The sequence below is a fragment of the Mytilus galloprovincialis genome, chromosome 12 (assembly GCF_965363235.1).
Source record: "Mytilus galloprovincialis chromosome 12, xbMytGall1.hap1.1, whole genome shotgun sequence".
Taxonomy (NCBI): domain Eukaryota; kingdom Metazoa; phylum Mollusca; class Bivalvia; order Mytilida; family Mytilidae; genus Mytilus; species Mytilus galloprovincialis.
Genome location: NC_134849.1, coordinates 27,626,053 through 27,650,908, shown reverse-complemented (window position 1 = coordinate 27,650,908; position 24,856 = coordinate 27,626,053). Strand labels below are relative to the sequence as shown.

The following is a 24,856-nucleotide window of genomic DNA, read 5'->3' as shown; positions in this document are numbered from 1 at the left end:
CAAGAAAAATAAACAAATATAACTGTATGCTCGGACATTCAAAGAAATGATTAAGTCCCAGATTCAGTTACAAAATAGATCTTAGGAAAATAATTTAGCATTTTATTAATGATTTTTTTATAAGAAAATGTCAATTCATCATGTTTTTCCTAGACCGGTGAAAAAAAAGGGGGGGGGGGGGGGCAAATCGTCGATTTCCCTTGAACATAAGAGGGAAGGAAACAGGACATTCCATTTAAAAAACAAGCGTGTATGGTATCAAAAAACAAATGATTTGATTTGTTGCTGAATAAATTCACCAAAAAGTTTTGAAAGTTTTGAAGAGAGAAAAAACATAAATTCTAAATAAAATGGTATTGTGAGTACTGTATTTTGGAATGGAGAGGAACTAAGTACCTAAATATAGATGTATACCAACATAATCGACATTAAACATATAATTTCTACCTATTCTTTAAAAACACAGATCAAAAGTTTCACCTTGTAATCGATCTTAATCTGTATTGTATTATAAACCAATAAAAATTCGTACTATTCCAATCGACATGTAAATGTATTTTCCATAATTTAAGCTTGCAAAGAGACATTTAAAACACACAAAGGTGTCAATTTTTACACAACCATCGATAAGTTGTCATAAATCACGCATGTGGACGCTGGCATTAATTAACGGCCAGTTTAAGAAGTCAAATCAAGCTGTGATTCATTTTCGCTCTAGATAAGAAGATTCAGTAGCAATAAAATTATGTTAGAAATTATTTTTTTGGTGACCTGAACTGGGGGGGGGGGGGGCACGTGCCCCCTGTGCCCCCGGTAAATCCGCCACTGTACACGGGTCGTAATCACAGGGTTGAAACTACTTAATTCAATCATTGTCACATTGTTTCCGATTGTAGTACTTTAATCAGTATGACTTTCTAAGATGACAATAAGAATAATAAAAATCTGGACTTAAAATAAGGCGTAAAGGTACAGCATGTGCAGTTTTCAATTTGTTAGACGTTTAAACAGCGAATCAAAGATTCAATTTTATTCATAACTCATAAAGGACAAAACTGTTGATTAAAAAATACTCCTTTCCAGAGACTTTTGTTTTCCAAACAAAATCAATAATACCAATATTAAATTGACAAGTTCCAGGTCGACGGGTTCAAACAGAAAGATGTTAAAAGCAGAGAAAACTTCCTCTTATAATCGGCATGACTTTATCAGATGACAATACCAATACTAAAATAAGGCTTACGCATAGTTATATTCTTTAATTCAGTTACAGACCCGCGATATCACGGATGTGTTCTAGTAAATACATATATACATATTAAGTTGTGAATATGGTGAAACTAATCCTCAAAATAAGTTTAAAATGCCCTGGTGTGGAATAAACTTGGGTTAAATTGATCATACTTCTTAATTTACTTATTTCAATCAGTTTTAAATATTGTATATTGCCTTAATGATCACATATATAATAATAACTGTTTAAATTTGTTTGCTGGGCATTAATTTACCGTAATTTACCAATTATGGATTCGGTAATTTCCGCTAAAAAACGAAGTTTACCGAATGATCTCATCATTCATAAATCTCATCATACATCAATCTCATCATACAACAAAAAACGTATAATGTTGTGAACACTTAATATAATGTTGTGAGCACTTAATATAATGTTGTGAGCACTTAATATAATGTTGTGAGCACTTAATATAATGTTGTGAGCACTTCATATAATGTTGTGAACACTGCATATAATGCTGTGAGCACTGCATATAATGCTGTGATCACTTCATATAATGTTGTGAGCACTACTTATAATGCTGTGATCACTTCATATAATGCTGTGAACACTGCGTATAATGCTGATTATTAACATAAGGCAGTCGTGGCGTTCCATATTAAACCACAACTATGATTTAGGTAGCACTCCACCGTTCGGTGTGTAGATTCGCATTTTGGTAACTTTTTCAAATATAAGAGGTAGTGTTCAATAAGATTCTTTTATGGATAGCTGATGATAAGATGATTAAAAAGGCCTTCATAGTGAGCATCAAGAGTATTTAATGTATGAAATATGGCTGTTTTCTGTATGAAAGTCTGTCTTTGCATATCAAAACCAGGCAATGGTTTGTCAATTATTGTTATATTTTTACAACTTTTTGTTGCACGAACTTTGTGATTAATTTTGCGACAAAAATGGGGCGAGAGACACCCATTTTTTATTTGATCATTGGGTAGATTATTGTCAAATAGTTTCTGAAAAGGTATCACTCAGAGGCATTAAACTTCTAGTTTGATTCAAATTTTGGGGGAATATGTGATATTTTCACCCTTCTTTTTGCAATTTAATACGTAAATTAATGCAAAATGTTCCCATGGATACACAAAACAGGAATTATATTTCACTCTTTTAACTTTCGAAAATAAAATCTATGAAAGATACATTTGAACGTGTATAACACAAACAGTTAGGTTAATGTATTTGAAAAATAGGAATAGAGGATGATGAAACATTTTGTGGTTCAATTTTAATTAATGTTTTTCTAACTGTACAGCGCTACCTTGACATAAATGTAAAACTACGTGCATCAGAAGTCCAGCAAAAGACATGCAATAATCATATTATATGTTCGTACTATGGATAAACATTCGATTCACAGCAAGTAATTGTTCAATAGGAAAAATACTGGCCAGCCCAACCGTACTAGTTAATGGGACTTGTTATGTTGACCTGTGCCACGGTCCTTCTGCAAGAAAACCTTTCGGAGTATCAAGTTAAAAATAAAGATCAGTGTTGCTTAATTTTAGTGGGTTTAAATCACAGCACATCATGATCATGATCGCTGCCATATCGTATAGACTTGATAGCAAATGATAAACATATGAAAAGCAATAACTTTCCTTTGCATACCTTTAAAAGTCAATCCTTGTCACTAAATAATTGAAAACATACATTTACTATTACGTTTACCCTCCTCGTTTACCCTTATACGATTTCAAAGTTGTAACACTTCGTTGTTTTGGTCCCCCTTGAGAGTTTGTGTCATTGGCAATCACACCACATGTTCTACTTTTATTTTGTTATATGTAGACATTATCAAATAACCACATACATCATATACGGAATGCATCTTGCAACCCAAGAAACCAAATACAGAGTGAGACTGTGCCTAAAAAAAAACCATATACACCCTATACAGACCGTATTTAACACCACATTCACCATATACAGACTTCATCTAATAACCAAAGACACCATATACAGACTGTATCTAACAAAAACAGACACCATATAAAACAACTTCTATTTTGTTATACGTTGACAGTATCTCACCTACCACAGACAACATATAAAGACTGCATATAATAACCAAAGACACCATATAAAGACTACATCTACCTACCACAGAAACCATATAAAGACAACATCTACCTACCACAGACACCATATAAAGACTACATCTACCTACCACAGATACCATATAAAGACTACGTATAATAACCAAAGACACCATATAAAGACTACATCTACCTACCACAGATACCATATAAAGACTACATCTACCTACCACAGATACCATATAAAGACAACATCTACCTACCACAGATACCATATAAAGACTACGTATAATAACCAAAGACACCATATAAAGACTACATCTACCTACCACAGATACCATATAAAGACTACATCTACCTACCACAGATACCATATAAAGACAACATCTACCTACCACAGATACCATATAAAGACTACGTATAATAACCAAAGACACCATATAAAGACTACATCTACCTACCACAGATACCATATAAAGACTACATCTACCTACCACAGATACCATATAAAGACAACATCTACCTACCACAGATACCATATAAAGACTACGTATAATCACCAAAGACACCATATAAAGACTACATCTACCTACCACAGATACCATATAAAGACTACATCTACCTACCACAGACACCATATAAAGACAACATCTACCTACCACAGATACCATATAAAGACTACGTATAATAACCAAAGACACCATATAAAGACTACATCTACCTACCACAGATACCATATGAAAACTACATCTACCTACCACAGATACCATATAAAAACTACATCTACCTACCACAGATGATACCATATAAAGACTACATTTAACAACCACAGACACCAAATATACACAGACTTCTAACTACCACAGATACCAAATAAAAACTTTATCTACATCCCACAGACACCATATAAAGACTACATCTACCTACCACAGATACCATATAAAGACTACATTTAACAACCACAGACACCAAATATACACAGACTTCTAACTACCACATTTACCATATAAAAACTTTATCTACATACCACAGATGCAATATATATATATATATATATATATATATATATATATATATATATATATATATATATATATATATATATATATATATATATATATATATATATATAACTCGTCTAAACATCAACCCAACAATGTTAGATCTGTAAATTTGCTTTCGCAAATTTTTGGTTCTTCCCTCGCCGGGATTCGAACCCATGCTATATATATATATATATATATATATATATATATATACAGACTGTATCTAACTTCCACAGATACAATATATAGAATACATCTAACAACAACAGATACATATAAAGACTACATTTAACAACCACATACACAATATATTAGTATATACAGACTTTATCTACATAGAATCATATTCAAAACAGTGTGGTCCTGGCCATTGATTGGCGACCTAAATTATCCCATTGACTGGGACAGATTAGGTGAACGTTTGTCGGTAACAATCACTGCTCACTATGTACTTTTTAAAGACACTGAATATGTGGGGTCACCAAAGGTTCTCAATACCTAAATAAAGCAATTCGAAAAACTAATCCGGAATAATACGATGTGTTGATTTATATCAATAATATAAATTAAAACATAAAGGTTATTCCTGAATAATTTTTCGAATTATTTTATTATTAAAGGCGTTAAGAACCTTAAGTTTGGTGACCCCACAGTTTAAATTCAATAATAAGTAAGAAGTGAGCAATTGTCGTTACAGACAAACGTTCACCTAATCTGTGACAGTCAATGGGACAATTTAGGTCGTCAATCAATGGCCAGGACCACACTGTTTTGAATATGATTCTACCACAGACACCATATAAAAATTAAATCTAACCACAGACACCATATAAAAATTAAATCTAACCACAGACACCATATCTATACAGACTTTATCTAAATACCACAGACCCCATAGTAAACCTTAATCTAACAATCACAGACACCATATATAGACTACATCTAACAACAACAGATATGTAAAGACTTAATCTAACAACCACAGATGTCATATATATATATATACAGACTTTAACTAAATATCACAGATAGCATTATATATGTATATGAAGACTACATCTTACAACCACAAATAACACGCATATATATAGACTACATCTAACAACCACAGACAACATCTTGTAACCACAGACACCATATATACAGACTGTATTTAACAGTCAGAGACACCATACATACAGACTGCATAAATGTGTTAGTAGAATATCCGGATGGTATAGGCAAACATGTACTTCTAGCGTCCCCAATAGACTTTTATCTTGATTGTGAGCGAAGGGTGTCACCAAAGGTCACCTCTCATAATCCCCTTAAAACCCGTGTGCATTCATCATTCGGAACCACATACTTTTATTCTTGAATTCTTGATATTTTTTTTGTTCTTTAGTTCTCTTCGCTGCAAGCAGTTCTGGGGAGACAAATGTCTTCCGCCTCTTCCTTTTTAGCTCACCTGGCCCAAAGGGCCAAGTGAGCTTTTCTTATCATTTGGCGTCGTCTGTCGTCGGAAAACGTTTACAAAAATCTTCTCCTCTGAAACTACTAGGCCAAATTTAACCAAACTAGGTCACAATCATCATTAGGGTATCTTGTTTAAAAAATGTGTCCGATGACCCGGCCAAACAACCAAGATGGCCGCCATGGATAAAAATAGAACATAGGGGTAAAATGTATATTTTGGCTTATATCTCTGAAACCAGAGTTGAATTGTCTATCAGGTAAAGATCTTTCTGCTCTTTATAGTCAATTTTTATCAATTTTCATATTTTTTTTGTAAATTTTTACAAAATATCTTCCACTGTAATTACTGGGCCTAGTTCATTATAGATAGAGATAATTGTAGCAACACAAATGTTCAGTTAAGTAAGATCTACAAACACATCACCATCACCAAACCAACATTTTGTCATGCATTTATCTGTGTCCATTGTTTAATATGCAAAAAGACCAAGGTGAGCGACACAGGCTCTTGGGAGCCTCTAGTTTATATTTAGTTTGGATGGCAGATGCTCATAACAAACATGGTGTCGTTTAGTCTAAATTACATTAATAAATCTATGAATGCAGATATACCAGAATGTGAGCAGTGTTTTTAAATATTTTTTATGGTATGAAAGCCTTAGTAGGACATCCCTGTACGACGTTAAGATGGATAAATATAAGAACTACACGTACACAACCAGTTGAGGTATTTTAGGGAAGAGATTATGACTGATGGTGTTAAACTCTACGTTCAACACTATTGTGCTATTTCGTGATAGTCGGTTTAAATTTATAGATGAATTCGGAGCATGGGAAAGGGAAGAGCTAGGGCATTATTGTTCATTCGAATATGTCGCCAATTATGTCTATTTTTCAGCTCTTACAAGGCAACCATATATGAAATCTCCTATCTCCCAACCTAACAAATGAATAAATTTAAAATGGTTTCCTCTTTATTAACAAAAGTGTAATTTGATTGACTGTTCGTTGCAAAATTTAACCCCTAGTGAAAAATATGTCATGCTTGTTCTGGAAAACAAGACTTTAAAAGTCAGATTTATAATTCAAAAACAAATAGCTGTGATATATTGCTAATTAAGATATAGAGTGGATTCAAACAATAAAAGGAAACTTTCACAATGGTAAAACCCGATACAGTAAAGTCGTCTATAAAAGGCTTGACATGAAAAGTGGGAAACAATTGACACACAAAAAACTGGCCAAATTAAACATAAAAAACATTTACAAAATATTAACTGTGGGTCGAGACATGAACCACCGACAACCACTAAACTACAGGTTCCTGGCTTTTGCCAATACATACAGATTCAAGATACAAGGGATTTATATAAAAAAAAAAGAGAGAGCGAGACAAAAAGTCAATACATGAAACGTCTCGTATACGTTGTAAACTTGCAAATAGATCCATAATATACAATGAAAGATTTTAATCAAAGTATTGAAGTAGATCGCAAATTCTTGTGGATGGTCAAAAGCACATGTCATTGCAGACCATATCTCTATACCTGAAATTGAGGTTAATGTACAGAGATATGTTTATTTTTGAGAAAAGTTCGTAATAGAAATAATAGTTGGGACGAAAAGATGATCTTCAGAGACCACTAGAGAAAAATGAATCGGAGCAATTTCCGACATTTTTGCTGTATACAAATATAATTGTAGATTTTCGTTGAGATGGACAATGATAATCTGTTTACCGCTATTTTACCTATGACGTTGTCAATTTCATGTCAATTTCTTTGGCAACACCACGTGACTCCTTAGTTTCGAGCGATAATTTTCCATCTCCAGCGAGGAGCACGATATGAAAAATTATCACAAAAAAAGACCAAAGGAAAAATCCACAAAATATCGATAATCCAATTTAGTTACTTTATATACCTTTGACCCCATTACATTTGGATAGACAAGATGTCCTCTTTTTTTCCTAGTCAAGAAAAAAACTTTGACGAATTCTCGGGCAGTTTTAGATTATAGTTATTAACACATCAAGTAGTCTGATTTGTTTAACAAAATTGAGTGACGGGAAAGCACACAGAAAATGTCTTAAACCGCACTTTCAGGCATGCCTACCGGACGTATTTTCATTTTAATACGTCACCTAAAAACACAAATCTGCCATTTCAGATGGCAAATTGATTGTTTGTTTAAGGTGGTACCCAACACTTTCACTAATATTAATTTGGGTCGTTTAATTTTAATAAAATTTTGTCAAAGTATTTACTTTGACCCTTTGTTAAAATATGAAAATTTCAAAAATTTTTGAACCAACTGTTTTGTAAGAAAAATTACACTGGTTATATATCAGTTTGACAAACACCAATTTTGATCTTTGAGAAGCTTATAATTCCCTTTAAAACACAAGGTAATTAAAACGTTTAGCTGACTTTACAGAGTTATCTCCCTGTAGTGTTAGGTACCACCTTAACCAGCTGTTAACTGATCTTCTGTAAAATATCTCCAGAAGAGGTGCAGATTTATTTGTTTGGACTCTTCACCAGAAGACATTATGGAGATGTGCATGATAAAAGGCCAATAAAAAGCGACCCTATTCCACGACATACGACAAGACCACTATCCACAATGAACATAATTTAATTGGCACTCATTTACCCCTTATCCACTAGACACCTTCTAGAACGATTCCTTTTTTATATCCATAATAACAGCGGCAGTCTTGGTAGATGGCCACTTCATTGAAAGTTACCCTGCACTTCAAGCCAGTTTGCAAAAACTACAATTAGCTGATTCTTGAAATGTCATGTTCACATTCCACCTAACATTACTGAAAAAAACTTATATCAAGGACGTATATTGTTAGCTGTACGTCCTTGCTTATACACATACAACCCTATTAGTATGTAATGATCCTCTATCATACAAGTACTATGTATGTGTACATGGTCTCTGATCCTTTGAGTAACTTAAACCTTGATTTTCTTAACGTCCTGTTACCAGCTGTTACGTTTTATGAAATCGCCACTATTGTTTGCACTGTTATCAGACTCTTAAATATTTGACCTATAGTTGTATTGAAGAGATAGTTTTATTTTTTTGCGATGACATGATTTTTTTAATTTTTTTCTCTTCAGCCCATGGCAGATCCTCAAAGTAGTGTTTGTGATACTAATTTTCAAAATGAAGTTAAATTCATCTGAATTGTTGGTGCACATTCATTCTCTTTTTTATTGGAGCTGAACCCTTGTTAAAAGGTGTCAGACCACCAATTAAAAATCCTTATCTGTTCAACCAAATTTTGCAATTTTCACAGCTTTCTAAATATTTTACCTTAAGTTTAACTTCAAGGAAACCAGGTATATCCTGAATTGTACATGTATCACCTTTCTACATGCCAATTTTCAACTAATGTTTAAAGTCTTGTAACAAGGTAGACAGACAAGACAGGTACTACCAAAATAACTCCCGGTTTTCTGGAAATCTGAATTTAGTGTACTATGTAGCGCATTAATCCTGAATTTTTAATGCAAACTCATAGGCAAGTGAATTTTGGCTCAAAATGGTATAAATATATTTCCCTTTCACCAAAAGTTTCATTTTTGCAAATTTGTTGGTTAGTTTAAGTAAACAATGACATCAAAAGCACTATTTTGTGTCAAAGTAGGACTACTTTTACATACGTTCTAAATTGGAGGGAGTAATTGGTGGTCTGACACCTAAAAAGAGTAGTAACTCAAAATTTCAAATGCATCTTCCTAGATTCAGTATTCAAACACTAGTGCTATATTATCTTGGAGCAGAACATTTGAGATAGTTTACCACTTCTGATTTTAGGCAGACGCCTTAAGAAATTGTTGCTAAAGCAAACTGTCCAAAAGCCTTGCGAATGTTAACACTTGATCATCGATGATGCATTGAACTGTTCAGTCATACTATTTCATCCAAGTTTAAAGGAAATCCGTCAAAAAACAAAGGTGCTATCCAGGTTACAAGCATAATGCAGGTATAAAAAAGATAAATATTTGTACAATTTCTTTTATATGAAATCATTTGTTTCAGCTATAAACAAACAAAACATAAAGACTAGATAAGTATTGTTATGGCTATATAAAACATGGAAAAGACAAGTATCAATCAAAACATGCAGTAATGGCATACTATGTACATTTTATTAGTCTAATATTTTTTTTATAATATACTGGTATCAAAACATAAATGCTTCAAATATGTACTTTACAAATATGAAAAACTATTTTCTTAACCATGGACTGCAGTTTATTAATATATGTATAAAAATACTATAATGCTGTTAACACAATTCGAGGTTCCCAGATGAGTGAGAAAAAAAAATGGCAGATGCTACATCTTTCAGTATATTAACCAAAAACAGCAAAATTGAAATTCAAGGATAATTTGTCAGAGCTGCAGTTGAAGTTGCTTTCAGGTACAAGTAGATATTGTATTGCTTAGTATCTTTGCTGTTTGACAGTTATTAATCATATATCTTTTGTACTCCCAATAATGTCTTAAAATCATCATTTCAGGGGCAAACTATATAATTTGTCCTTTCCCATCTATATTCTGCATGGTTGTAAACACTGTCTTCCTAATAAGATGTGGCAACTTACTTTGATCGTCCTAATCAAATAAAGGTTTCAATACAATAGTTACTGAAACAGCAATTTGCCATTTCAAGGGTAATATTCCTCATAAAATTTGACTATTTTTTGTTCTAGTTTTACAAGGACATCAACCTTGTCAAGCTTGATATTTTTGTCATAAATATCATGGTCAATCTCTGATTTAGTTCTAAATAGTAGCCAAAAAAATTACAAAAATGGAAAAATGATTCAGAAGCAATTACTCTAAAATGAGTCAACTGATTAAAACAAATGTTATTGGTGGATTTCAAAATAGTTCAATTTATAAATGTAGACAAAACATAACTTTTTTGTTTAAAATTGATGAGATAAATTGGTTAATAATATGTTATATTCGCAGTATGTTTTAGGTACTAGCATCTTAGAAAAATTCTACATAAAACATCATCATTTTTTAAAAAAAAATTCAATGTATAGATTCCAGTAAAAAATAAAACAGAATCAAAATATATAAAAAAGAACAAACTTTTAAAGGTCATTCAGAAATCATAATATGCTGCACAAATCTTCAGTGCTCACAAATAGAATAAAAAAAAACACACATTACAAATCTTATGACCTTCTGCTAACAAAAAAGCAGGGGTCAGGCAATATAAAACAAGGTATAAATCATCATGTCAATGTAACATTACTAAATGTGATATCATTCTACACAGTAGTATAGAAAGTTGAAAGTATAAAACAAGGAATAGATGCAGCACAGTCTCCACTCTTAAAGAGTTGGGTAAAATTATAAACTTAGTTAATAAGCAAAATAAAAATATTTTCATTATGTTAATCTACTAGAATATTGTATCCAACTTTGCTATATATATCATAACAAAAACTAACAAGTAAAACATGATTTAAACCATCATTTTGGTAGTTCTGTCCTTTTAACTACATTCTGACAATCATTCACAATGAAAAAAATGTTACACTTTAGTAGATAAAAATAGGTTCATAACAAAAATATTTGAGAACTGCACTGTTCCATGCTGATTTTAAAAATAAATATTAGTTGCAACATATCTTAAATAGCAGTGTTTTAATCCAGAAACATTTCTTTGACATCCTCTATTGTTCCCCTGCACTGCGGGCAATCCTGGCCCATGCCCTCTATTTGCAGGGCACACTCTAAACAAAAAGTGTGAATACAAGGAACAATCACAGCATTCCTTTCTCTATCACAGCAAATGGAACACCTTCTATCAACAGGCACCAAAACCTGAAATATAATTATTGTCAAATTACTCGTATTTATATTCTGAATCCTCTAGATTTGCAACAATGACTGGTACATAAATATAAATGGTTTTAACTTTAGAAATAAACATGTATCATGAAACAAACTTACTACAGCTCTGATGTATTTTGTCATTTCCACAGTCCATGTTGGGCTGTCCACCTCAGTCTACTCTGTTTCCACCTAAGACTGTGAAATATTGAATGCAGAAACTAATATTTTGTTTCAAGGTTTTCAAATTATTCAATAGTAGCAATTTTGATAATTACAAAAGTTGATTGCACACCTATTTCTGTGGCAAGTTTCAGAAAGATTAGCATTTCCAAGTTGTTGTCTAGAAAACCGTTGATAAAAATAATATCACAGAAACAAACATAAATAATAGGTTGTTCCCACTTTGTCGGGTGCAACATAATGCAAAAGAAACAGTAGAAAAAAATTGTCAACCGACTCCAGTCATTCATGAGAAATATCTATAAATCTCACAACTATGATGGGGGACATAATAAATACATGCTAATTTATATAGCTTTGCATATTTCTGCTACTAGCAGTGAAGTATCTTCTTGACAGTTGTACCCTACATTCCATAGCAATAGTGTCTCTATATTGTCAGAAAATTTTTAATTCATTTTTACTGTCCCATAACAGGTAAAAAATTCTCAGCAAGCCTCACACTCCTATTTTTCACTAAAGCTTGTAAGGTCTCAGCTATTTACTTTTTTGTCATTTGCGATTTTTAGGTTTGTTGCTACTAGTATTTGACATCCATTGAACAGACAAGAGCTCTGTTATAATGAATTATAAGTGATATGTATCATGTGTTGAGTTGCAGATGTCTAAACAAATACTTACAGTAGGTGTGCCAGCAGGCACATGCATAATGGAGTCTGTCCAAGTTGCTGTTTGTGTCTGAGGAGTTCTTGTATCCATTTGGGATTGAGGAGAATTATTAAAGTTTGTCCAGGAAGTCTGCATTTGATTTTGTGGAGTCATAGCTGTTGGTGAACATCTACCAGCATTAACTGTATAAGGACTAGAACTTGTTGATGCTACAAGACCTGGATCATTTCCTTCATCTGCAGATGAAGAATCTGTCACACAAAATACATCAGCAATCTGCAATAAAATTATGCAAATTTTGGAATTATGGTACATGTATCTTTAAACTGGACAATGTGTGCAAAAACGGATGTCCTGCTCTCTAAAACATCTGCTTCTAAATCACCTGTTCAAAATTTAAAACATTTCTTAAATGCTTCATTAAATTTCCACAAAGGAAAGGTTTAATGAAGTCAATGTTGTTTTTAAAAACTTCAACCACAGACTTTACCAACATGTTGTTGGCAAAAATTTGCATCTAGAATATATTTTGTCTATTTTGATTACTAATCAGGTAATATAACAAGTACATTTGTCATTAATTCTAAGTATATATGTCCTTGTATATAATAAAAAAATTGCATGAATCGTGATTTCCATTTCCTTCTTAAATACATATCAGATGACTAAATTGATACTAGATAACATGTTGCACCTCTGACATCATTATATTTAATTGTAATACATAAAAGCTTAACATATTAACCATGAACTTGGATGACATAGAACATATATTTTTGTTTTTGATAATTATTCTATGTTATTGTTAGTTTTTAAACAGCTACTAGTATGAATAATGCACAATATCATGACCATATTTACATTTTCCTTAGCAGTTTTTAGTACCTAATTCAAATATTTTGCAAAAATAACTGCCAATAGACTGCCAGAATAACTGTGAAGGATTAGAAAAACTGCTAATTTTTGTATATGAAGTAACTGGTTAATTTTGAATGGTTAAGAACTGCTAGGCAACTGAAACTACTACATATGTGAGATGGGAAGGCTAAGAAACTTCCAAGCATCTTCTTTCCACTTTACTTGGGATAAATTAATTAACTTTTGATAAACTGAAAATACATGTGAAGATGATGTAGGTTTAGACAAATAATCATTCTTGTTTCTTACAGACCTACCTTCTTCCTGGTTAAAAGATAAATCCTTGATTTCTGGGTGGAACATCGTACTCCATACTCAAAGATATTAGTAAAACTTGGTATTTCCTCCCCATGGCTGTTACCCAGCTGAGTTACCATGGATGACACTCTTCCCCTGAAGTTTTTTCCATTGTGGAAGTAAAGATTTTCCATTATTTTCAGTGTTTCACCATAACTCGAGCTTGATGGAATAGTTAAGTCCGATCTGGGTAATTGTTGAGTTGTACTACTTCTTACTTGTTTAAATTTTCTATCAGCGTAATCGTAATGCATCCATCCTGTAGATACACTTACAAATTGGGGCATTTTAGACTTTTTTGAACTATTCCTTGATTCAGAAACAGATGTTACCTGTAAAGATACAAGACATCACATATATTTAATGAATGGCTATTATTTAATTTGAATTTATTGAACCATAAAACTAATTGTTGACTCTTCACATTGAATAATCCGCTAAGCGGATTACGTAAAATGTGAAACGTTTAATATTAATATTTTGACAATAACAACGTGCACACATGTTGGCATATGAATACACAACGTCAGAGTGGGCGTGTCGCCATAAAAATTGACAACATTGAAAATAAAACTAATAATTTTAACCAATCAGAAGACAGTAAATATCCAAAATTTATTTATTTTTATTTAAATTAGAAGCTATCTACACTTAAATTTCACTCTGTATGTATCGTATCAATTGGTGTTTCTATCTTATTGCAAATATGATAATTTACTATAATAATGATCATGCACAGGAACTAGAGGCTCCTAGCAGACTGAATATAATAGCTCATCTGATATCTATCTGCACTTCTAATAGCTACATTAATGCCTCAGGGAAATATTGGATAGTGATTAAGTGCCAGACTGCCTAAGAATCAGGCAGTGGTGAAAACATGACCAAAAAACCCCACCCAATTTGACATTGATATCAGTTCATAATATGTAGTTATGCACAAAAAAAAAACCCATTCATTTTCATTTTCTGTTCTGGTAATAGAAGATACAATTTGGTTGAAATACACTAGGAATTATTAAATAAGGGGAGATAACTCTGTAATTAGTTATCATTCTAACCAATTTTCTTACCAAGTTATTTGATATTACCAAACACACACAAACGAAAGACTTATACTTTTTTAACTCAGGATGATGGTTAGTATTAAATAGCATGATTAGCTCAGTGGGTTTTTTCTAATCATGTTTTAATTTTTACCTAAATTGCCCGATTCTTACAAAGACTGGCACTTAATAATCTTTCTCTATGTACCGTATCAACTGGTGTTTCTATCTTATTGCAGGGATGATTCCAGGTGTTTTCAAATGGGTCCCTTGAATATCAAATTGGGAATTTTTATCCCAATTGGGATTTTTTTATGCATACAATCTAAGACGAAATAATATAATTTTCCTGTAAAAACAGAAAAATGAATATTAAGTTAATTTCATCTGTACACTGATTGAAGAAATTATTGGATTCAGACCAGGGAAGTTGTAATACATGAATATCATTGCATATGATGCACTTTCATCTTAACTTTGGTAAACAAGGCCTATTACAAAAACATATATACCAAAAGTACCAGCTAACATAAACCTATGGCAAGCCGTTTAGCTATTTATTCGATTTCAAATTATCTCACAATATATAAAGACCGATTTTTGTTTTATTTTCCTCTTTTTATTGGGAATTTATTTTTACCAAATTTTTTTTGGGGCCGCTGGCCGATTTAAGGGCCGTAAAGCGGCCCTAAACTATATAGTGGAATCATCCCTGTATTGCAAATATGATCATTTACTATAATGATCATGCACAGGAACTAGAGGCTCCTAGCAGAATATGATAGCTCATCTGATATCTATCTGCACTTCTAATAACTATATTAATGCCTCAGGGAAATATTGGATAGTGATTAATAATCTCTTGAAATGTGTGTTGGTTAGTGTATAGACAGGTATATACTATGAAACTAAGAGCGAGGGTGGTAAGATGACAAAATAAACGGACTTAAAGTAGGCAATTATTAAATTGCAGTGAAAGCTTTTCATTCTTGCTAACATTTTTCAATTTTATATAAAAACTAAAACTATGAAAAATTTTAAAACATATAGATAGTTTGCAGTAATCATGGTGGTAGATCAAAAAAGGGTGTGGTGGAAAACGTCCTTTTTGGGATGATCAATAATTTTGAACGAGGACATACAGTTGGACCCCTCCCTCTTTATCATGGGTTGGAACCCCTTTTATAAATGGATGGATCTGCCCTTTGTATGTACCCATAGGTACAGTGTCTAGTGGATAGTTTACATGAATGAAATATCTGTCACTGGACATTAAGCAGCCAATAATCAATCCATTGATGACAAAATAGATCAAATTTCTTTAATTTCCATTCACAAAGACCATGGTATACTCTCATTTTGTGTACAAAGTATTTGTTTTTATAACTCAATGAATAGTTTTCATTATACAAGTTATGTATATATATACTTTATTCTGAGTAATTCTTTAATTTGTCCACATTTAGAAGAAGTTTACTTATTTTCAATTGCTTCCTGGAAGGCAATTCACCGACATATTTTCTGTATGCATAGTGACCTGAGCTTTACCCTCCTCGTAAAAATCCAGTGATTGCAATACGCATGGATCTGTCATTAAAATAAACAATTATCTGATTGTACATATTAAACATGTGCTCAATACCCATGCTTTTTGTTATTTGTTTACTATAAGGTGACAATCAGTAAACTTCGGCTTAAAAAACCTGCATTTAATGAGCAGCCATATTTGCTAAATCATAACAGACAGAGAGAAAAAAAAATAACGATTATACGATATATTTGCGTAAAAAAAGAGAAAAACAGAGGAATAAGTTTATGATATATACTGTACATGCATTGGTTCAAGAATTGGATAAACATTATTTTTCACCACTCTCTCGTTTCTTATGACTTTAAAATTAATAGAAGGATGTTTAAAAATTAATTTGAAAACTAATTGCAAAGTAATTAGTTTAATTTGGAACACACAACATATTTCTCCAAACAGCATGCAGTAGTATTATACCATACACTGAAATCTTATCCGTGTGGTCATTCATGCGTAGTTACTTAGTACATGAAAAAAGTATGTACTTTGAAAATTACAAGGCAAATTCAAGCAATTTGATTTGACGAGGAGTTGTAAATATGAGCTAAAAAGCCACCAACTTTTAATTTATCTCAAATAAATGACCAAAATTAGGTGAACAATTTTCCAGATCCTTGCATTTGGTCACTGCCTATATTTTTAAACATTTATTATTAATCACTTTCACTATCAATTTGTCTGCAATGTATCATAAATTTTTGAAGTAACAATAAGAGAATACCAGGAACAAGAATGTGTCCACAGTACACAGATGCCACACTCGCATCATTTTCCATGTTTAGTGGACTGAAATTCGAATAAATTATCTACTTTGGCATTAAAATTAAAAAGATCTTATCAAAGGGAACATGTATACTAAGTTTCAAGTTGATTGAACTTCAACTTCATCAAAAACTACCTTGACCAAAAACTTTAACCTGAAGCAGGACAGACGGACGAATGAACAGACGGACAGATAAATGGATGGACGAACGGACGGACAGACCAGAAAACATAATGCCCCTCTACTATCGTAGGTGGGGCATAAAAAATCAAGCCTTACTAGTATTATCAATAACTTACAGCTTTTCTTTTTGCAACTTTTAAGTTTTCTATAAAACTGAGTAACTGTTGTGGATCTAAAATAAAGAAATACATGTTTTTAAATTCATCATTTTGTGAAAACTAACATTATGTATAAGCATCTGACATAACTGACATTATTAGGAAATGGATTCATTGAGTCATCATATAAAAAAAATCACATTAATTTTTAGAAGAAAAAAAAATGAAGTATACCTGCTGACCGTCACAACTTGTGAAGATAGTCAGTTAGATAAATTTGTTATATGGTGTGCTGGTGACTTAATACCATACATATGGGGTCAGTATAATATATGGATCATGATGGTAATTGTTGACAGAAGCTGACAAGTGCTATACCAATTTACGTCAACAAATATGTGTAGCCAAATAAAACATGTGGACGATATATATGTAAACTTACCATTTAATGGAGGTAGTGGTGGTGACCATATCTCATTTCCTTGTAATATCATGATGCTGGTATTTGGATCTAAGAAAAGAAAGCTATCTGAATCCACTTCCATACCATCATCATATAGAACGACCTTTATATTATCTTCTTCATAGTCATGAAGGTTGAACTTTTCCCTGCCTGTTAGAAATCAGAAAATTGTATTACAGAAGAGCATATATTATGTAAATGAGATTTCAATTCAAGAAAAACACAGATGCTCCACAGGACACAGCTTTATACAACCACAGTGGTCGAACCCTAAACAGTTGGGCCAAGTATGAACACAACATTTAAGCTTGAATGTTTGATACATCTCTGAATTTGGATTGTGATTAAGTAGTTGACACGTCATAGGTTCCTGACACAGAATGAATGCATGTGTGTTCTAATGATCTTAAATTATTTATTTTTTTGCTACTGAGCTATAAACTATGCTGTTGAACTAATACATGAAAAATAAACAAAAGTTACGAAGCCAATAGACCATGACTGAAGGACCAAAGCCAAATAATCTCCATGGAAATGAGATGTGCCAATGCTCATATACAACTACATACCAAATATCATTGACCTACAACTAATACATGTAAAACTAGAGGCTCTCAAGAGCCTGTATCGCTCACCTGAAACAACCTGGGTTTTTCAATTCATATAAAACTAGAGGCTCTCAAGAGCCTGTATCACTCACCTGATTCTACTTAGGTTTTTGATAGCATATATATATAAAAAAATATATACACTGTATATGGCTAAAAGTAACAACACAACCTCATAAGGATTGGAACATTCAGGCTATGTTTGATATCATTCAAAAGTCCCCCACTGGCAGCCATCTTGGATGATGGATTTGCTACAAATTAACAGCACTTGGTCAGCACCTCATGAGGAATGTTCATGCTATGTTTTGTCTTTTTCCATTCAATGGTTCTCTAAAAGAAGTCATTTGAATGCATTTCCCATAGGGTCCTATGTTAAACTAAGTCCCCAATGCTGGCAGCCATCTTGGATGTTGGATGGGCTACAAAGTAACAACACTTGGTCAGCACCTCTGACATAAGGAACATTCATGCCATGTTTGGTGTCATTCCATTCAGTGGTTCTTTAGAAGAAGTTTAAAATGTAAAAACGATGGACGAAGGATGCCAAGTGGTGAAAAAAGCTCATTGGCCCTTTGGGCCAGGTGAGCTAAAAAGCAAAAGTTTTAAAGTCAATAGACCATAATTGAAGAGGCTGTCCCAACAAATCTCCACGAAAATGAGATGTGCCAATACTTATTCAACTGCATACCAAATATGATAGACCTACCACTTGTGGTTCACCATAAACTAGACTTAATCACAAGCTAACACATTGATTGTTGACGCCATCACCGCCATCGACACCGCTGACGCTGGAAACAGCATACCATATATGTCTCGATTTGTGACATCGTCAAGGCGAGACAAAAAAATGCTTATTTTGGCCCTTTTTTTGCCCTAAATTCCTACACATTTGAGACCATAACCCCCATAATCAATTTAACCTTCTACCTGTGGAATTAAACATTGTGGTACAATTTCAGAGCAATTGAAATGCTTATACATAAGTTGATATCCTGAAAGTAAAAAAATGCTTGTTTTTTGCCCCTTTAGAGCCTGCAATTTCAAAACAGTAAGGACCATCAGCCCAAATTTCAATCCCAACCTTCCATTTAGGGTATTGGACCTTTTTATACAATTTCATAGAGATCCATTCACTTTAACTAAAGTTATTGTCTGGAAACAAAATAAGTCTCCAGTAACAACAACGCAGACAACAACATCATACCATTTTATGAACGAAAATTTGTTTTGCGGTCTTAAAAAAAAACTACACAGATTTGAAATTTGTATTCAAAAATAATTACACACAAATCAAATTAACCACAAGTAAAATGCGCAAAAATATAGTGTCCTGATATTTAGGTTCATTTGAAAAGTTGCTTTTAAACCATCAAACACTAATTCTTGTAATATTTATTGTGTAAAATTTGCCTTGTCAAAGTTAAAACAATATTGATCAGACAAAATACCATGATAAGTTAACATCTAACATGACTCTAACTACTAAACCTGACAGTTTTTAAAGAATGTATATGTATACTGTAAGATGCCTTTATTACTCTCAATTTATCAAAACTAAATATCTCCAAAATGGTAACAGCTATCTGTAAATTGTAAGATGTTTTGTTTTCAATTCACCAACATAGAATCAGGCAATTATGTGCACAATGCCAATGGATATATTTGAAAATAAAATGCAATTCTCAATTTGACATGCTTGAGAACTGGAAGTCACAGATACATTGGACTACCACAATTCAACTCTATCAGGATGTGTTGACCTTTTGAAAGGTCACAAGGTCATTTTCATCTTTTCCTAGTAACTTTTTTGAACAAAAGTTAGAGAGTAAATAATGGTTCTTACAATGTGTATTGAATTTCAAGGATCTTCAAGGGCTACCATTGATATGCTGTATGTATGCATCTACAAATATGTTATAATATCTCTTTTTTTTGTTTTCTTAATTTAGATAGGAAAAAGTTGACAATTGAAAAACACTTAATAGACCACGGTATAAATATATATACTTACATTTGATGATAAGTTGGTTGTATGAATCTGCTCCTAATAGCTTTCGAGTTCTTCTATTAGAAGAATAAACTTTCAGTGGAATCTGACTCTTAAGTCTACCATCCTAAAATAAATAACAAACTCCACTTACTACAACTTGACACAAAACCAACAAAATGACTACACAAAATTTGTTAAAAATACCTTTTGACATAATAAGTCATTTACAATTAGAATTAGAAAGAGGGATAATAAATATTAAAGGTTTCTCCCTGTTTATCTTTTACAGATATATACATGTAGTTATACACAAGGCTGCAGAAAAATTTATGCATATTAAGTGGGGTTGGAAAAATTTGGAGTGATAATTACAAACTATTTACTTTAATGATAGAGGTAACACGTTTTTTTACCAAGCTCATCAGACATATCATATTTTATGATCTTTATGTAATTAAATCTTGTGAGCATAATATATCCACAGTAAACCTTGTATATTTAACCTGTACTTCTGATAGTGATACATTTAAAAGGTGCCTGGCCTGCCTTTTGTCGATTTCATGCCACCAAAACTTGACCAAGTGAAAAAGAAAAAGTACATGTAAGTCCCTGTTTCCTGGGGTTGAACACAAGCAAATCTGGGGGTTCCCTTATGACAGTTAGTACCCAACTTTTCATGACTTAATTGAGCTCAACCTGTTAGATTAGAAAAACATAATTTGTCATGTTTGTCAAAAATAAGCGATTTGAATCGCATTTGTATGAAAAAAATAATCTGCCAAGCAATAGAGCAAGGAATTAGAGAACAAAAAGTTTGAAAGAGGACATTTTCCAGAAAAAAAGAATGTCAATTTTAAGTGAAAAGAAAAGAAAGTGTCCATGCATATAGAAAGTGGATGCCCCACTCAATCGCACTATCATTTTCCATGTTCAGGGAACCGTGAAAATGGGGTAAAAGCTAATAATTTGGAATTAAAACTAGAAAAATAATACCTTAGGGAACTTGTCTACTAACATGACTAAGTTTCAAGTCGATTGAAATTCAACTTGATCAAAAATTACCATGACAAAAAATTTAAAACTGAAGCGGGGCAGAGGTGGAATTGTAACGGTTTATTTCTTCCTCTGTGATGTTTTATCCTGAGGATGATTTGTCACGGTAATTTTTTTCCAGGCATGGTATTTCACAGGTAGAATTTTTCCATAGGAGTGAAAATCTATCTGTGTTATGCGGGTAGAATGTACCGGTATATATTTGCCGTATCATATTTCACAGAACCTTGTGAAATATAGTCCCATTAACTAGTAATTAAGTTACCCGCAATCAATATATACCTGACTTTAATTATAAAAGGTTTCACAAAGGTAGAACAAATTTGTATAATTTATCAAAGGGAGGTAATTATGAGCAATTTATATTTTAAAGATATTAATATAATATATTCCTGAATCTATTTCATAGTGAAATATTTCCTTGAATCTTATTTTTTATATATTATAGTTTATATAACAAGATGACTTACAACATGAATTTTTAATAAGACAGATAACATTTCACAGGTAAATACTATCCAGTTGTTAAAGTTGCTTTTGTTCCAATATATTGCTATGCTATAATTTATGATCTGATTTTCATATAATCAACAACAACATCTTTGTCCCCAGACTATTTATATAGTTAAAAATATTATCATAATCAAATTCTTCCATTACTGTTAACAGTAGTAATGCAACTATATTTTTACCTTTACATTTTAATTATATTTGTACTAAGATCTGAAAACAACTCACTTTTACATGTATTTCACTTACCTTATTTAATCATGATATTATTTCACAATTATTATTTTTAAAATTATTTCTGGTTTTCTTTCTTATGTTTAATGATAATTTTCTTTTTAAAAGAATGATATTTACTTGATTTATTTCAGGAACTTTTTTCAATGATAATTTGTGAAATAATTCCCATTACAATACATTTAAAAAAAAACAGGCTTAATTCAAATACACAATTTTTATTTCATAGTATTTGTAAAGTATAAGTTTTTTCTAATAACTATTCAATAAGTTAACTTCCCAGATAGAATTTCACGGCAAAGGAAAAAATATCTCAGGGAAATGTTTTCCTCATATCTCAGGGAAATGTTTTCCTCCAGATAAAAAAATAACAACAACTACTGTGACATTTTTTCCTCCGGATCAAATTTCACCCGGATATAATTTTGCTTTACAGAATTAGATAGGGGACCAGGGGACACCCTTTTCTGCAGTACAACTCTAAATAATTATCAGTACTACATGGCCCAAGACCATTTATACCAATGTGGTATACTTTTTGTAACTTTTCTTTACATTTAAAGTACATTTAATATATATGAAAGAATAATTTAGGCTTTAAAAACTTCAAATTGGCTGAGAAAAATGCATATTTATATAAGGCTTCCCTGAATTGGAAAATCTCTATTTTCAAATATATGCTTATATAAATTTGACTTTGGTATAATTACAGTACATCTATTCTGATAAATAAAATGAGTGTGCAGATGTTATTTATACTTAATATATATATAATATTCAAGAGCATTTAAACAGGAATTTTTTGCTAAATTTAAAATTTTTAGGCCAAAATCTTGACAATTGAAGAATTTATTTAAATAATTATAGGTCAAAAATAAACACCCAAATGTCAATACTAAAATGACACCAGTTTCTCTTGTATGACAAATGGCCATGAAACTTGTCAAACTATCTCATTATTGCCTAAGCTTAGGTTATGAAAAGCTTTATAAATCTATAAAGATTGGTCAAGTCTTTCTGTCCTATTTATAGGGCCAAGGACACAGTTATCGTCCTTTGGTTACGAATATATAATATTCCCTAGTGTAGACAGTGTATAACTTGCATGTTTTATTTAATACACTTTCCCAATTTATTTCTTGATTTTAAATGAATCTTTATGTGAAGTAGTGAATTGGTCCAGTTCTAAAAGGTCAAAATTTATCATGTCTGAAGCTGTCAAACTGAATTTTAAACCCCCTTAACACAGGCACCTTAACACGTAATTGTCAATATTTTGAGTTAGACCTGGTAGAAGTTTTTATAATTTTATATTATTTGTCTCACTGGCAGTACACTATACTGTAAAAAATCTTTTCGAGAAAGAGCTGGTGCGTTTAAAAAAAGTATTACCGGAATGCCGCGTTGAAAAATAAATATTATATTTTCCCGCGCTATGCACGAAAAAAAGTCAATTATACCCCCTTTATTTAATTTAGGCTAAATGGCTGGTCCCTTAGGGTCGTATTCCCCTGAATTAGCGCCGGTTTGCCTGTACTTACCTGCCCGAACAAATTAGACATGATCTGATGATCGATCAACAGAAATAATTCTAGGGGATGACGTCAATAGAGAGAAGAACGTGTAGAAATCACCGAAATGGATCGAAAAGTAAATACGATTTGATTGGGTCAAAGCCATCACGTGGTAACCTAGCTCCTATGGATCAGGTCCGATCAGGGGTTATAGTAGATTTCATGGGGGGGTGCGAGGGTCCATGACGGATCATGGCGTCACGTCTACTGTTAATGATGATCGGTCCATTTTCAACAAAACGCCACAGAAAAGTCCTGCGTGCGATAAATTATTCGATATACCATGCAGGGACCTTCTATTCTAAGTTAGTATAGAAACTGGGAAGGCCCTGGTTAAAAATACGGTTAACTATCGAGGCGACCCTAGAAAGGGGGCCCATAGAAGGTGAATAAAATCCATAACCCTAAAAGATTTTGTATATCAGCGACGTCATGACACGAACTTCAGGGGCGGATCCAGGACCTAGATGTCGGGGGGGGGGGGGCACCATGAACCATTTTTTTTTTTATGTATATGTATATTATATGCGAGTGTGAGTGGGTGCTAGGTTTGTTTTGTTTGTTTGGGTGTTTTTTGGTTTTTTTTTTTGTTTTTTTTTTGTTGGGGGGGGGGGGGGGGGTTCAGATATCATCGTTTCTATATTTCGATATGTTTTACGTTTTTTACTTTTTCACTTTACTGCCTATTGATCTTTATTATATTCGACCTAAACATGCATCAACTATTTGCCACTGGACGTTTAACAACCATGCAACAATAAAACAATATTTTCTTTATATTTCATCACCACTATATTATTTCAACTATATTTTTTGGCCTCGCTTCAAGACTCACTTTTTTCACATTATTCTAATATCTGCAAAACACCTTCATATCTTCATGAATGGTGACCTTATAGCCTCATACGTGTACGCGGTAATTGAAAAAAGAACAATAAAAACAAATATAACCGCATGCT

The 24,856-nt window shown here is 32.4% G+C and overlaps 1 protein-coding gene across 1 annotated transcript; it reads right to left on the bottom strand.

Annotated features, from left to right (window-relative positions):
- Nucleotides 1-9,856: 9,856 nt before the first annotated feature.
- On the bottom strand, nucleotides 9,857-24,208 carry LOC143055197 (uncharacterized). The gene is made up of 7 exons (XM_076228336.1): nucleotides 23,865-24,208; nucleotides 20,548-20,650; nucleotides 17,902-18,072; nucleotides 17,478-17,533; nucleotides 13,742-14,113; nucleotides 12,579-12,842; nucleotides 9,857-11,705 (listed from the first exon to the last, which is right to left on the bottom strand). The coding sequence occupies exons 1-7, from the start codon at nucleotides 23,883-23,885 to the stop codon at nucleotides 11,526-11,528; spliced, it is 1,167 nt and encodes a 388-aa protein (XP_076084451.1). The 5' UTR covers nucleotides 23,886-24,208; the 3' UTR covers nucleotides 9,857-11,525.
- Between the last annotated feature and the right edge of the window lie 648 nt (nucleotides 24,209-24,856).